Source organism: Terrapene carolina, unplaced genomic scaffold, assembly GCF_002925995.2.
Source record: "Terrapene carolina triunguis isolate 2854851 unplaced genomic scaffold, T_m_triunguis-2.0 Scaffold58, whole genome shotgun sequence".
Lineage (NCBI taxonomy): Eukaryota > Metazoa > Chordata > Testudines > Emydidae > Terrapene > Terrapene triunguis.
In genome coordinates, this window is record NW_020664409.1 from 68114427 (window position 1) to 68131948 (window position 17522).

The window sequence follows — 17522 nt, forward strand, 5'->3', positions numbered from 1 at the left end:
AGGAAGAATATTATTAAAGGGAAAAATATCAAATAGTTTGGGTCAAAATTATACTTACCCATTAAAGAGGAGTTGCCTAATGTATTGAAATAATTTGTTCAATACTTTCCCTGTTATTCAATACAAAATTTGTAAACTAAAATAATTTAACAAAGCTATGAAATGAATATTCGTACCTCTGTTTAAGGTAAAATGTCCTGATCCCCAACTGGGTCTTTAGGTGCTACCATAATACATATAATTAATAATAGTCTGAATTTGAAACAATCAGTTTGTTTAATGGGTTGAAAGTAAATTAATTGAATGAGCCTTTGTATTTTTTTAACTTTGTGTTTAAAATTGTTTCATAGATCATGGCTTTAAAACCTTATGATTTAAGGAGGCGATTATATGTTATATTCAGAGGTGAAGAAGGATTGGATTATGGTGGTTTGGCAAGGTAAAGGAAATTCCTTATAAATCTTGTTTCAAATACTTGTAGATTTTATTTTTAAATTAGAAGATTGCACTCTTATCAAAATAGGGTTGTAAATTGTGGAAAGAGGCCCACTCACTTTGCATATTCTATTGTTGTGACCTAGGTAACCTTTTTAGTCACTTTCAGTAAGTCAACCTGGGACCCAAGGGGTGCTTTTTACTCTCTCTCTGAAAATCCACCCAAATAAAGCTGAGTTATAAGCCTCTAAAAATTGCAGTTTGCACATGTTCTGTAGAGGTTTGTTAGAGGCTGGCAGGAAAATTTTTCAAACATTCTGAGGGGCCAAGCAGGACTACTTCTTTGATTAGTGTCCCTATGGGTGCTCTGTTTTAGGAGCACATGTGCACCTTTGATCGCAGATTTTTGGTAGCAGTGCCTGCACATGTGCCCTACACATCCTCATGCCCTGTATCGAAGCTTTATAGGGCTACGTGAGCAAATTGCCCTCAATTCCTTCTCAACCGCCTTTGGCCAGAGATGGAGCCTGCCTGTTTACTGTGTACCTGTTTTCCCCCTTGTATTAGTGTTTTAGCTTTGTAGTTAGTTCCAAGTAGTAGTAGGTTTAGTACCTTATAATTGAAACATTTGTTCCCCTTTCCTTTTCTAACAGCAACAAAAAAACCCAAAACATATATACATACACGTACACACACACTTTTGGTTTTCTTTTTCCAGTAATAAGGGCTTGAAAAACTTTTTCTTGTCAGGGATGATGGGCTTACCAGGATTTAACAGGTACTTCTCTTGTCGAGAAGCAGTCCTTTTTAGTGACTAGCACTCCCACTGAACTTGTTGCATGGAAGATTCTCACGTTCCCAGCAAGTGTAAAATCCATTCTTCTTTTAAGGGATGAGCCCGTAAAAACAAGGATATTGAGTATAGGCTATTAATGATGGAGCAAGCTTTAAAACTGGCTTCGGACCTGGGCATAGCGACACTCCCCCGTATGGGGACCCTTCACGTCTGTCAGTGCCCTGTCGTCCTTGAGATCACGGTCACTGATAGCTTCCAAGGGGAAGACAGTACCAAAACTCCAATTCCCAAAACTCTCCCCTTGACTGACATACCAACAACCGCACTGCCAATAACGAGAGCTTCCCATTCCAGAGATAAGGAAGAGGATAAGAAGAGCAAAACAGAGTTCTTCTTTGAGTGATTGCACATGTCCTTTCTACTGTAGGTGGGTGTGTGGATCTCGTGCACAGTTGTTGGAGATTTTTTCCTTGGCAGTACTTTTCAGGGCAGCGTGAGCATTCTCTTCTGCCTCGTGCCACTTCATGCAGGCATAAAGGGGGCCGCTCTGCCCCTGACCCCACTCAGTTCTTTCCTAGTTCCAGTGACGGTTGTTGTTGGAGCTGCGATCTTTGTTTCTTCATATCTTCCATTCCTTAGTGTAACTTGTACCTGTAGCATTAGTTTTTAGTCTCTTATAGTATATCTGAAGAGTTAGTTATAGGATTAAGTTAAGTATAGTATAGTACACTTTTAGTGTAGGGTTACTGGTGTCCCGGATGGGTACCGGGCTCGTTACCAGACTGATACCCTGTTCTCCTGGCTTCAAGGCCTGTTATTCATGTAACAAGTCTATGCCAGTGAGTGACCCACACCACAGCTTCTTAAGTGTCTGGGAGAGGTGCATGTTAGTGACAGATGTCACATTTGTAGAGGGTTCAACCCTACTTGAAAAATGACAGGGCTGCCAGACTCAAGTACTTGCTCAAGGTGTCTGTGGTTCTTCTGCCATTGGAACCCTCCTGCTCTGAATGGGTACCAAGCACTTCCAAGTCTGTTAGGAGTGCTCTTCCTGTTCTGACAACATCCTCAGGCTGAACTGCGTTGCTGGTGCCAAAGAGACTGCATAAGTCTCCTAAAGACTTGGTACCAGGACCCTCTAAAAGGAAGGCACTGAGTGTTCACAAGAACTCGGAGGGACACTCAAAAAAGTCAAATCCTTTGGAGCAATCTGTGAGCCGGGAGGGACTGCTGATTCTGGAACCCAGGAAGGGTCTGTTGGGACTAATCCCTGAAGAATTGGCACACCCTTCACTACTGCAGGCTCAAGGAGCCCTTTCCGGTGTCATTGACACCTGTGGCTTTCAAGGCAGCCAGAGAGTTGCTTAACTTGTTGGTACCAGCTTCTCCTGTGATTCAAGAGCCTTGTACGGTAGCAGTATTGGAACCAGGTGCTCCTCTGGGCCTGGCTCCAGCCCCAGAGCACCACTTGGTACCAGCCACTTATACTCTTGCAGCATCTTTTTGTAGGATTGCACCCAGACGTAAGCCAGCAATGATTTTACAGATGCCCTCTTCACCAGGGCTGGAACCTCTGTCCCTGGTACTGACAGATTCAGCTCCCCTTTGGAGGAAACAGACTCCTCACTGGACTCGGAAGTCGGATCCTTTGTGTCCTGACCTGAGCATGCCCACCAACAGGGGTTGGCACCACCATGTTGTGCAACGGATACTTGACAAAATCTCCATACTTAGTGACGGACATGAGGGAAGGGGTGGGAGGTTGTCATTCAGTCATTCGATTTTTTTGGAAAAATTACCATGGACCTCAAAATTTTTTACCACAGACACTTGTGTCCTTGTATGGACACGTTGCTGACCCCTGCTCACCTGCCCCAGTGGGGTACCTGCCAGCAGTGGTACCATTCACAGTCTCAGCGTCCTAAGAGCCAGGGGCCTACACAGAACTGGGTCCAACCTCCATACCAGTGATCCTCCTCTACCCTGTAGGGTTTTCCTCCACGTTCCCAAACCTCTGGAGCATGTACAGGAAGGTCACCATCTTCCTTCCTCTGGTACCAGGCTCAGTACTGTGCAGGCGGAGTTGCATGCTTAGGATTCCCCTGTAGAGGCATTGGAGGAGGGAACTTCTCAACAATCTTTGGCCTCTTCTTCTTTGTCATCTGATGAGGCAGTAGTGACTGAATCTACTTCTCCCCTTCATAATGATTTTAGAGCTCATGAAGACTTGTTGAGGAGGGTGGCTGTAGCTCTAGATATCCAGTCAGAAGAGATACAGGAAAGGACACGTAGGCTTGTGGGCATTTTAGCCTCTGCAGGACCCTCTAGGGTAGCTCTCCCTATTAATGAGGCTATGCTGGATCCTGTCAAGATTTTATGGGAGACCTCCTCTTCTGTGCCTCCCACTGCCAAGATAGTGAAGAAGAGATTCAGTCAATCAACGAGGCAGAGAACACCAACCCAGATACACCCCATATGACAGAGTGGAAAAGGTTAGATATTTTTGGCCGCAAGGCCTATTCATCAGCCACTCTGCAATTTCGGATCGCCATGTACGCCTCACTGTTGGTGAAATATGACCACACTAATTATTCCAAATTGATAGACTTTATTGACCACATATCAGAGGACATAAGGAACCAATTTTAAGCCATCATCTCAGAGGGCCATCTCCAAGCTAGAACTGCCTTACAGGTGTCTTTAGATACAGCAGACACAGCAGCATGCTCCACAGCCATAGTTATGCGCAGTGCTTCGTGGCTTCACCTGTCCGGCTTCCCTAGGGAGGCGCAATCCACTATGGGAGGACCTCCCCTTTGATGGCCAGAAGCTGTTTGCAGCAAAGACTGATGAGTCCCTTCAACACACTGAAGGACTCTCAGTGACCCTTCGCTCCCTTGGGATATTACACTCCTGCATCAAGAAAAAAAAACAGGGTAAATACTGTCCCACTCAGCATACAAGGTCTGCCCCATACGTCCAACAACAGAGGCAGTATGACACACACAAGCAGACGGAGACTTCCAAGGTTTTTACCTCCTCCGGCTCAATCATCAGCATCTCAACAGCCACCTGCAAAACAAGAATTTTGAGGATTGGATCGAGGGCCCAAGAGACCTCCCCCATTCCTCAGTGCTGACACCATCATTGACCATCCCCTTTTTGGACACCGTTTGATCCCTTTCTATTCAGCATGGAAATCCATCACCACAGACAAATGGGTTCTAGAAATAATCCACACAGGCTATTTGATACCATTCACCTCCATCCACCCTTCCTCTCCATCACATTTCAGGGACTCCTCTTATGAACAACTTCTACAGCAAGAAGTAGCCCACCTTCTACGTCTGGGTGCTAAGGAACTGGTACCATCCTAACACAGATGGAAGGGTTTTTATTCCCACTACTTCTTAACCCAGAAAAAGAATGGAGGATGGAGACCTATTCTAGACCTCAGAAAACTCAACAAATTTGTAAAGGTCCAACAGTTCAGGATGGTGACATTAGCAACAATAATACCAGCACAGGAACAGGGGAACTGATTCTTGGCTCTCTAAGACACCTATCTTCACCGTACATCCCACTCACAGGAGGTTCCTCAGATTTACTCCGGGGACAGAACATATCAATACAAAGTTCTACCTTTTGGACTTTGACAGCACCATGGGTGTTTCTAAAATTCTCGATGTACTGGCGGCACACCTCCACAAGCAGGGATTGATAATTACCTGCTTGGACAATTTCCTACTAAAAGCATCCACCTGGGCAGATGCCCTAGACATTACTCACAGGAAAATCACCCTCTTTTTGCAACTGGGATTACAACTAAACATACAAAATCAGCAGTGATACTGGTGCAGAAACTGGACTTCAATGGGGCCCATCTCGATGCTCTGGAGGCCAAAGCATCACTACCGCCGAACAGAGTTGTCACTATAGTCAATCTGATCTCCACAGTACTGAACAGTGCACACATCGGCACGGGCCTGCCTCCAACTATTAGGCCATATGGCAGCAACCACATTCGTGGTACGACATTCATGACTTCACATGCACTGCATCCAGGGTTGGCTAGGAGCCATCTACATTCCACACAGACACAGCCTGAACAAGCACCTCACCATGCTGCTCAAAGTTAAAGACATTCTATACTGGTGGACCCAACCCCACAACGTGTGTGTGGGAGTCCCTGTCACACAGACTTAGCCTTCAATGATTCTCACAACAGAGACATCCTTGATAGGTTGTGGGGGGGGAAGAGAGGGGCTTACCTACAGCACCACACAGTTCAGGCCTGATGGTCTCCTAACGAGACACGGTTACACATAAACCTTCTGGAACTGCCTTCAGTTCACGATGTGTGCTTTCACATCCTGCCCTTGATCAGGAACGAGACCATAAGGGTAATGACGGACAACATTACCTGCATGTTTTATATAAACTGGCAGGGAGGGGCAAAATCACACTCCCTATGTGCCGAAGCCATGGAACTAAGGAACTGGTATATCTGGCACAATGTCCACATATCAGCCTCATATCTCCCAGGATGTCCGAACACTACAGCGGATATGCTGAGCAGAGAATTCTCTCAGGACCACAAGTGGGACCTAAACAACAAAGACCTACAGAACATATTCAGACACTGGGGTCACCCATCCATAGGCCTCTTCAGGAAATCCCAGAATTACAAATGCCCGTAATTCTGCTTGAGAGGAGGGTGGGTTTCCAATCACTGGGCAATGCCTTCTTCCTCAAATGGGATGCAACTCTGCTATAAGCGTTTCCCCTGATCCCCCTACTGTTGAGGGTTAAATACAAAATAACCCCCAAGGCCAAAGTCATCTTGATAACCCCCACATGGCCCAGACAAACTTGGTACTCGTACCTGTTGCGGATGACGGTACGTACACTACCCACTCTTCCACTTGTGCCAAACCTTTTCTCACAGGATGCTGGACAGGTCTACCACCTGAACCTGGAGAGATTTCACCTGAGAGGATGGCTGCTACATGGTTCCATCATGACGAACTGACCTGAAGGACATAGTGAAGGTGAAGGACATATTACTAAAGAGCAGAAGGACAACCACACATAGAATCATAGAAGATTAGGGGTGGAAGAGACCTCAGGAGGTCATCTAGTCCAACCCCCTGCTCAAAGCAGGACCAATCCCACTAAATCATCCCAGCCAGGGCTTTGTCAAGCAAGGCCTTAAAACCTCTAAGAATGTAGATTCCGCCACCTCCCTCGGTAACCCATTCCAGTGTTTCACCACCCCCCGAGTGAAATAATTTTTTCCTAATATCTAACCTAGACCTCCCCCCACTGCAACTTGAGACCATTGCTCCTTGTTCGGTCATCTACCACTACTGAGAACAGCCGAGCTCCATCCTGTTTGGAACTCCCTTTCAGGTAGGTAGTTGAAGGCTGCTATCAAATCCCGCCCCTCACTCTTCTCTTCTGCAGACTAAATAAGCCCAGTTCCCTCAGCCTCTCCTCATAAGTCTTGTGCCCCAGCCCCCTAATCATTTTTGTTGCCCTCCACTGGATTCTCTCCAATTTGTTCACATCCTGTGAGGGCCCAAAACTGGACGCAATATTCCAGATGTGGCCTCACCAGTGCTGAATAGAGGGGAATAATCACTTCCCTCGATCTGCTGGCAATGCTCCTACTAATGCAGCCCAATATGCCGTTAGCCTTCTTGGCAACAAGGGCACACTGTTGATTCATATCCAGCTTCTCGTCCACTGTAATCCCCAGGTCCTTTTCTGCAGAACTGCTGCTTAGCCAGTTGGTCTCCAACCTGTAGCAGTGCATGGGATTCTTCCGTCCTAAGTTCAGGACTCTGCACTTGTCCTTGTTGAACCTCATCAGATTTCTTTTGGCCCAATCCTCCAATTTGTCTAGGTCACTCTGGACCCTATCCCTATCCTCCAGCATATCTACCTCTCCCCCCAGGTTAGTGTCATCCGCGATATACATATATATCTGCATAAATGGAAGAGATTCAAACATATGGTGTCAAAATAAACAAGCCAGGGCTGTTACCGCTCCCTTACCCATGATATTAAAATACATATTGGAGCTAAAGAAATCTGGATTATCCCTTAGTTCAATCAGAGTACATCTCGTGGCACTTACCGCTTTCCACCGCAAGGTGGACGGGATGTCTATATTTGCCCACCTGATCACTAAATATTTCCTTAAGGGTATCAGAAATTAATACCCTAAAATATGTGTACCTGCCCCACTTTGGGACTTGAACTTGGTACTACGCTGCCTCACTGGGCCACCATTTGAACTCTTCGAAAAATAATCTCTGACACATCTGTCGATGAAGGTGGTGTTCTTAGTAGATATCAGCTTGCCGAATGGGAGAGCTAGAGGCCCTCATGGCACACCCACCATATACCATCTTTTTCAAGGACAAAGTCACCCTAAGACCTTACCCAAAATTTTTACCTAAAGTACTTTCTTCTTTCCACTTAAACCAACCAGTCCATCTTCCCTCATTCTTCCCTAAACCTCATGGTAATAAACAGGACTCAGTACTACATACTCTAGATGTCAGATGTGCCTTAGCATTCTACCTTGAAAGAACTAAGCCCTTCAAAAAGTCACCGAGGCTTTTTATTTCGACTTTGGATCTATCTAAAAGTTCCACTATTTCCAAACCGAGGCTATCTAAATGGATTTCCAGGTGCATTCACCTTTGCTACCAATGGAAGGATCTGCAACCCCCAGTGGGGATCCAAACCCAGTCCACCAGATCGCTATCAACTTTAGTAGCCTTTCTAAAGAACATACTGATCACGGACATATGTAGAGCAGCCACCTGGGTGTCCGCACACACATTCACAAAACATTATGCAATCAACCAGGGCTCAAGATTGGCTGCATTGTTAAGACTTACTGTGTTATCATCACTTACTCATGCAACTACCGAGGGGCACCACTCGACAGTCACCTGAAGTGGGGCACCCACAGAAACGATCCTCGAAGAAGGAGAAGGTTACTCACCCTGTGCAGTAACTGAGGTGAGATTCTTTGAGATGAGTGTCACTGTGGGTGCTCCACTACCCATCCTTCTCCCCCCACTTCAGAGTTCAATGTCCAGACTCTGTTGTAGAGAAGGAACTGAAGAGCAAGGGTCTGGTCATGCGGTGTTAGTTAGGTGCCAACAACAGTGCGAGACAGGGAGAGGGCATGCACAACCTAGATGAGCACTGCTGCAGAAATTCTCTGATCAAAAGCACAGAGACAACATCACCTGAAGTGGAGCACCCAGAGGGACACCCATCTCGAAGAGCCTCAGTTACTGCACAGGGTGAGTAACCCTCTCTTCAAGACCTCCTGTTTGAAAGCCCCTTGCTGTTTTCTAGTAAAACTGATAAGAGGCTTCATAGCCTTAAGGATTCACAGACACCACCATCACTAAGTGACTGAAGCGCTGATCAAAGGGGAGAGCCTGGCTGAAGGTGAGAAGCATCTAAATTTGTAAGGGCATTGAAAGTGTTAAGATCAGCTTAGAATGCATTTTGCTTTTATTTCATTTGACCAAATCTGACTTGTTGTGCTTTGACTTATAATCACTTAAAATCTATCTTTTATAGTTTATAAATTTGTTTGTTTATTCTACCTGAAGCAGTGCGTTTGGTTTGAAGAGTGTCAGATACTCATAAGCTTGCAGTGTCCAGCAGGCATTACTGGACGCTGCAAGACGGAGGTTCCTAGGGTTGTGTCTGGGACTGGAGATACTGGCTAATATCATTCGGTTGCACAATCCAAGTAGCTTACATGCCAGAGGCTGTGCATGAACAGCCCAGGAGTGGGGGTTCTCACAGCAGAACAGGGTAAGGTTGGCTCCCAAAGTCGAGGATTGGAGTGACCTAGCAGATCACCAGTCCAGAGAACACCAGGGGAACGTCACACCCCCGCAGTACTGACATCAGGCACGGATTTTACCGCAGATTAGACCTCCTATGCAGCTTTGGGATCTTAACCTGGTTCTTAACCATCTCATAGAACAACTGTCTAAGCCATTAGCTATGTGTTCACTGCTACTTCTGTCTATGAAGATGGCCGCCTTGGTGGCCATCACTTCTGCTTAAAGGGCTCTAATGGCAGATCCTCCCTTTACTTTGTTCTCCAAGGAGAAAGTGTCTTTACAACTTCATCCTAAGCTCTTACCTAGAGCGTCCTCTGAATTTTACATCAGCCAAACTATTCACCTTTTGTATATTTTTGCTAAGCCACATCAGTTTTCACAAAAGTCTGCTTTTCATATACTGGATGTTAAGCGAGCCTTAACCTTTTATGTGGACAGGACAAGACCATTTAGGAAAACCCCTAGACTTTGTTTCTACTGCAGATAAGCGCTCCTTTAAACCTATCTCCCCTCAGACTTTTTAAGTGGATCTCTGAATATATTATTGCCTACTATGGTTTCAACAAGGTTACATATCTAATAAGAGTGACTGGATTCTCTACTGCTATGTCTGTTTCTATATTCAAAGACGTTCCAGTTACTGAAATTTGCAGGGCAGCAACATGCTCCTTGGTGCACACATTTTCTGATCACTATGCCCTAATTCATGCTGCAAGATCAGATGCAGCAGTAGGCAATGCAGTTCTTTCTTCAGTGATAGACTCTGTTCCAAAACTCCCACCTCCTTAAAGGGTTACCGCTAAGGAGTCACCTAAAGTGGAATATCCACAGGGACGCTACTCGAAGACGGAGCGGTGACTCAACTTGTGCAGTAACTGGAGTTCTTTGAGATGCATATCCCTGTGGGTGCTCTGCAACCCACCCTCCTCCCCTGCTTCAGAGCTGCCTCTGTGGGTTTTGCAGTAGAGAAGGAACTGAGGGCAGTTCACCTGTGTAGCCCTATATAGGCTTGGTACAGGGCACAAGGATATGTAGGGTGCATGTGTGGGCAGAACGGGCACTGCTACTAAAAATCTCCAATCAGAGGCCCAGGGCACATGTCCCTAAAGTGGAACATCCAAAGGGACACACATTTTAAAGAACTCCAGTTACTTCACAAGGTGAATAACCTCTCCTTTCCCTGCAATTCCTTGTCCTGACAGCTGGGTGCAACTATGATGCCAGGACCCTTAAATGAGAACAAAGTGTTTTTCTTGTGCTCTCAGTGCTCCACTTGCTGGTATTCAGGCAGTATGGAGGAGGAGGAGGAAGAGAAAGAAGCAGTGCTACTTAAATGCATAGAGGTTAGGAGCAGAGAAGTTAGGGAGACAGGCTGGGAGTTGATAGGAGCAGGGCAGAAAGGAACAGAAGGGGGCAGGATGGTGGCGGTAGCGAAATGCTAGGGGTTGGGAAGGGCAGGCTGGATGGGGCAAAAAGGTCTGTACCCCAAAACGCCCTTCTAAAGCATGGAATACAACTGAAGTTTTTTGAGTCTCAATAGCTGTGAAACTCACAGGCAAAGTGTGTGTCTCATTCCTCTTCAGTGGCTGATCCATGTATTTAGCATAGGGTGTGAATGGTGTGCAGTAAATAAGGCATGGGGCCACACATTGAATTATGAGGAAAAATGAAATATTGAATACTTGCTCATTTGATGAACACCGTCAATCCTGTACACTGATTGAGGCACCGGTCCGGTGGGGAAAAATTATAATATGTAGTCATATAATTAAAGATTGTATCATAATGCAGACTCAGAAATGAGCTGAATTAAGGCTGCACAGGAACTTTAATTCTGACATTTCCTAACTTTTGAGAACTTGACTTTCTAATGTTAATTTTTTTATTGCCTTTTTTGTTCGAGTACATATACAATGCCAACTATCATGTTCTTTCTAATACAGCTCTGTGAACAATATTTTTGTTGGTTTACCCATGTTTAAACCATTTTGCTTATCCATTTGTAGGAAGCTGTGATAAAAATCTGTATTTGTTATGGATTATCTCTGTTGTTTTGTTTTATTTTGTTTAGAGAATGGTTTTTCTTACTTTCCCATGAAGTTCTAAACCCTATGTACTGTCTATTTGAGTATGCTGGCAAGAGCAACTACTGTCTGCAGATAAATCCAGCATCAACAATTAATCCAGATCATCTTTCATATTTCTGTTTCATTGGGCGCTTTATTGCTATGGTAAGTTGAATTCTAAAAGTGTTGTTATTTTTTTGTTGTTTTGGTTAATTTTAAATTTGTTACAGAAACAATAAAATATATGTATCTTCTTACATTTCTTCCCTAAGATTATTTCATCTCTAGCTAAATAGGAGACTTAAGTATGTACGGCTGTTGATCCAAGATCATTCATTAACTATAACTCTTACATTTATAAGATTCCTGAGGATGATCATAAAGTTTGTGAGCAGAAAAGAAGTGTCAAAATGTTAGTCTAAGTTTGATTCAGATACTTGATACAGAATGTTGATTTGATTTTTTTTTTTTTTTCATATACCTCATTTGGCTGTCTAAATAAGTATCTTCTTGGAAATCTGTCCAAAATCTTCATAGGAAGACTCTCCAACCTATGTAGGCTACAGCAAAAGTATACATTAATTTAATTTTTACAAAAGACTAGTCAAAAACTACTGAAATATTGTTTACTGTACACTGTAAATCATCTCGATCTTGATTCTCACTGAACCTGAACGGAGCTTAGGTGTAATGGAGGATGATAGGGAGCTGATCACACCATCCCTTGATTCTCAGTCACCCATACCCTCCTTAAATTAAAAGGGTCATTTTAACATATGCCACTGGCATAAGGTCCCTTATGCACCTAATGTCTGAAAATTTGGCTGTAATGGAGGCCCTCTCTGCCATGCTCCTTCCCTTCCTCTGTTGACATGCCCTCCTTTCCACATCACCATCATGCCTTCTGCTGGGAAGGACAGGGTGGAGCACATAGAAGGAAGGCTCTATAATACTAGATGCAATGCCTTACAGATCCTTGAACTGAACCAAGAGTCCTGAATCCTAAATTTCTCTGCTATTAGCAAATACCCGGGAAACCCTCTGGCAAACTGTGTGTGTCAGTCCATGTAGTAATAAGCAGCTGTTTATTCCTTTGGCTCAAGCAGTAGAGGTCTGCTGTTGATCTACAGGTCTGAACCCAACTGATGAACTGACATGGGGTTAAATGATTCCACATGATAGAATTTCTGTTGTGTTTTTTTTAATTTAGTTTTTTTTTTTAATTTCCGTCCAAAAACACTAGTAAAATGTTATGGTTGCAGAGTCAAGCACTCAAAAAAAAATTAGAAAATGTCAAAATTAAGATTGACTGTGCAACCTTAGTTTTCATGGTTTCATAGATTCCAAGGTGAGATGGGATCATTGTGATCATGTGGTCTGACTTTCTGTGTAGCACAGCCATAGAACTTCCCCAAAATAATATTTAAAGCATATCTTTTAAAAAAAATTAAATCTTGATTTAAAAATTTCCAGGGTTGAGAATCCATCACGACTTGTGATAAATTGTGCCAGTGGTTAATTACCCTCACTATTAAAAATGTATGCCATATTTCCAGTCTGAATTTGTCTAGCTTCAACTTCCAGCAATTGAATTGTGTTATATCTTCCTCTGCTAGATTGATGAGCCCATAATTAAATATTTATTCCCCATGTAGGTACTCACAGGCTGTAATCAAGTCAACACTTAATCTGCTCGTTGTTAAGCTAAATAATTGAGCTCCTTGTATTTATCACTATAGTGGAGGCTTTCTAATCCTTTAATCACTCTCATGGATCTTCTCTGAACCCTCTTCAGTTTATCAACATCCTTCTTGAATTGTGGACATCAGAACTGGACACAGTATTCCAGCAGTGCCAATATAAAGCTAAAATAATCTCTCTACTCCTACTCCCGATTCCACTGTTTATTCATCCAAGGATCACATTAACCCTTTTAGCCACAGGAACTCGTGTTCAGCTGATTATCCACCACAGCCCACACATCTTTTTCAGTTTCCCAGAATAGAGTCCCTCATCCTGTAAGTATTGTCTATATTCTTTGTTCCTAGATGTATACATTTACATTTAGCAGTATTAAAATGCATATTATTTGCTTGCTTCCAGCTTACCAAGTGATCCAAAGCACTCTGTATTAGTGGACTGTCCTCATTCTTTTCCACTCTCCCAATTTTTGTGTCATCTGCAAATTTTATCAGTAGTAATTTTGTTTTCTTCCAGGTCATTGATAAATATGTTAAATAGCATAAGACCAAGAACAGCTGGATCCTACTAGAAACACACCGGTTCAATGATTGCTCATCTACAATTGCATTTAGGGATCACTTAGCCAGCTTTTAATCCATTAAATGTGTGCCATATTAATTTTCTATCATTCTAGTTTTTTAATCAAATGGTTGTGTGGTACCAAGTTAGATGCTTTACAGGAATCTAAGTATATTGCATCAACTCTATTATCTTTATCAGCTAAACTTGTAATCTTATTTTAAAAAATCAAGTTAGTTTGACACAATCTTTTCCATAACCCTAGGTTGATGGCATTAATTATATTTGCCCTCCTTGAATTCTTTATTAATCAAGTCAGGTATCAGCTGCTTCATTATCTTACTCAGGTTCATTGTCAGACTGAGACGCATATAATTATCCAGGTAATCGCATTTACTCTTTTTAAATACTTGCACAACTTTAGCTTTCTTCCAGTCTTCTGGAACGTACCCTGTGTTCGAAGACTTATTGGAAGCCAGCATTTATGGTCCAGCAAGCTCTTCAGCCGGCTCCTTTAAAACTCTTTGACGCAAATTATCCAGACCTGCTGATTTAAAAATGGCTAATTCAGTACCCTTGTGTGTATATATTATAATTACATGATCCCCTGCTACTTTTTTTCTACATGATCCTTGCCTCATTCAGGGCAGAGGGTGGGACAGTGCTGTGGGGCTGAATCAGGGTTGTATAGTAAATGAGGCTATTGTCTGTAGGACCCTGATTCATTTGCTGTAGAAGTTTGAAGACATATAGTGAATGAGACAGGGGAGTTCAGGAAAAGAAAAGCTGCTTGCGATGCTTCTTGGGGCTTTTAGGGCTGTGAATTACCTTGTTGGCACCTACCTCCAGCGTGAGGGAGTCCTGCTTGTACCAGCTGGGTGTTAGCTCCCTAACGCAACTAGCCTGTCAGCTACTCAAGCACTCTTCTCTGGGCTATACCAGCCCTGCCTTGCTTAAGCCCAGAGTCCCTTCACAGTGTCACCCTGTGGTATCCAGCCGCTGATTACTGGATACCCAAAGAAATCCCAGATCGTTTGTTCCCAAAGAAAGAAGTGTATCCCAATTTACCTGTTTTGCCTTAGCCCACTGCTCCTGTATTACACACAGCACTTGAGTTCAGTGATAGCAAACAAAATAAAATTGATTTAGGAAAGAATAGATTCAAATGGAAACAAGTGCGAGTGATGTAAACAGATGATTACATATAAAACAAAATCATGAAACGCGACCTGGGGCCTATGCTTATGAATAGTTACCTTTCTTATCTCTAAAAGTAGATTCTCACCGCAAAGTGCTTGATAGCCCGAAGGAGCTAGGACCCAGTCTTTCATGAAGCAATCCCATTCATTAAGGTACCTCCTCAGTGAATGGATCCAGAGTGTCTTTCTCTCCACCATGTAGAATACTAAATCAGTCTTTTGTCTTTATTTATAGACAGAGCGATCCCCTTACTATTGTATTTTTCCTTTTCCTTTTTACGTGCTTTCAATGTTATATTTTGTCTTTGATGGTTTTCCATTGCCTTTTTGAGTTGGTCCAAAGGTAGACAATCGAGACAATATGTTAGGCAGAGAGGCGTGACAACTCCCTTCTACGTAAATGGGCCATCACAAGATTCATTATTCCCTGGTGACTCACTTTCACTCCAAGATCATATGGGCATAATTTTCAGTATAGTTACATTATTCCTTAAATATTACCTGTACCCACACCTCCCAATGATTGAGTAAGTTACAAGCTTTCACATGGTACCCTTTATGAAAAAATATATGAAAGCAGTGTATTAGGTGTAGTGAGTTTGTCATGTCTGAGACAGGCTTGTAAATAACAATGAATCCTTTGCCAGTTGGTACCAATGACCTCTATGTCACAGTGGTCTCCTGGTGAAGGCACTTAAATGCCATCCTGGAGAAACAGATTCTACTTCTGACTATGTCATAAAGTTCTTTTGTAATGGATGGCATGTTGCTTAAAACCAGAATTTTCACAGGTGGTCACTAATAGTGTATTCTTCATGCTTTGAGTGTCCAGTGCAAGACATCTGGGTCCAGATTTGGAGAAATGTTGAGCACTCACAACAGCAACTAAAGTCAAGTAGAGCTCTGCTTTGAATATTTAAAACGTACTCTTTAAAAAAAATCAGGCTCTAGGTGTCTGACGTTAAGCACCCAAAATTAGTGGACATGTTTGACAGTTTGGGCTTCAATCTATCTGTCCCTCAATTCTGTAGGCATAAAATGGGGAAATTATCATTTGATTTCACAAGGGTTTTGTGTAGATAAGTTCATTAGTGCCTTGAAGCACTCTGAAACTTTGGGTGAGAGCACCATAAAAATATATTGGAGGAAATAAACTATTTTGTATTCCATACATGGTTTGAATGGTATTAGGTAAATAAGGCTTAGGGCCTTGCAGCACATGTGAAGGGTAAAAAGAATGATTGAATAACTACCCATTCCGTAAATGAGGCAGGGATGCTGTGGAAAAGAATAATATGTGTTTTTTAAAACTCTGTCATAATACATATGGCTGAATTAAGTTTGCACAGGTAGTCTTAACTCTGTCATTTCCTAAATTTTGAGGGCTTGACTTTGGGATCTTAATGTTCTTTCAATATAAGATTTTTTTTTATTATTTTTTATTTTTTTTTTTGCGGGCAGAGGTGGGTTGGTTGTGTAATTTCATAGGTTTTCAAAAAAAGCAAATTCCATCTGGCATCATACCACATAAAGACCTCTGGTACTTAACCTACTATTGGTATCAGTTATACCATTAGCTCATCATTCTCTAAGTGGAAAAGCACTAGAGAGAGAGATGTGTGCCAGTGGAATTCGCAAGTATTTGCTAACAGCAGAGGAATGGTGAGACTCAAAAAACTTGGCTTCCGTTCTAGGCTGTGAAGGGGAGTATGTCCTAGTAGTCACAGACCTATGTGTACAGTCCCCCTGTGCTGGAACCCTTCTGTCCCATCTCCTTCAAGTCCCTGTCCCAGTCCTGTCTTTTTTCCATACCGTTGTCTCCTGGTCCCAGTCCCATTTTCATTTTCCACACCATCTCAGTCTCCACTCTTCAGGATTGGGCTCCCTGTCAGTCTGTCTCCCTCCTCTACATGCCACTATCTGTTCTGAAGTGCACCAGATGTGACCAACTATAGCATACAATGTTCTGATTAGGGTAATGAAAGCAATCCTTGTAATTCCTCATAACTCGGATTCAGAGTGTATTATTTTGTGTGCAAGAATCAAACTAAGTTCAAACCAAAGATAAAGGCTTGGAATCACTGATGACCACAAAGGACACTCTTGGTCACCACTGTTACTTGAGAAATCTGAACAATGCATACCTACACAAGGCCAAGTAAGCAACCTGAGAGGTGCTTGCTTGGCAAAGTTAACGCAACTGAAAACAGTGTCTAATAGTGGGAAATGTGAGGCAACCTTAATAATAGGTAGCGCTACCAGTCCCACCTGTAATATATAGATACTAATCCAAGATGGCAGTCTACTTAATTGTTAGGTTTTTTCCCCTGAAATTAAACATTTCTGGCTTGGTAGGTTGTGGTGCAAAAGTACTTTGTTAGAAGTGATTTGAATGAGGTAACGGTAGAGCATACCATTTTTGAAGGTCACTCCAAACGTAAGAGTCACTGTGAAAGAAATGCAGACATTTGTGAGAAGAGATATTAGGGATAATAAGGTGGGGATCATTGGCAGATTGTAGGAGCGGAAAATAAAAAGAAACAAGGTCAAAGGTAAGAGCTGACAGATATTTAAAGGCAAGTAATTTGTAATTAAAATCTATTTGAAGTGAGTAGTGAAATGTTCATCAAAACTTAATTTCTCAGGCATGTAATAATAGGATGAATACTTTTAAAAAGTCTGCATAAGTTGAAATGTAGTTTTTAGCCTTCTGGCAGGTCCAGAGATCATCAGTAATGAAATCCCAACTGCCTTTTTTTTATTTATTTATTTATTTTTTTTTAAAGAGCGTTCTCTCAGTGCCAAGTAAATATAAGCAACTCAATTTAAAATGAATCATCTTAGTGAGTAAAATGTAGTGGATCAGAACTGAGCA

The 17522-nt window shown here is 42.7% G+C and overlaps 1 protein-coding gene across 1 annotated transcript in view; it reads left to right on the forward strand.

The window, feature by feature from the left end:
* The window catches only part of WWP1 (WW domain containing E3 ubiquitin protein ligase 1), a 142124-nt gene that overhangs the window by 86181 nt on the left and 38421 nt on the right, over positions 1-17522 (forward strand). Inside the window, exons 16-17 of the mRNA XM_024206087.2 lie at positions 351-439; positions 11192-11351. Of these exons, the coding sequence (XP_024061855.2) occupies positions 351-439; positions 11192-11351 (249 nt within the window). The remainder of the gene's footprint in view (positions 1-350; positions 440-11191; positions 11352-17522) is intronic.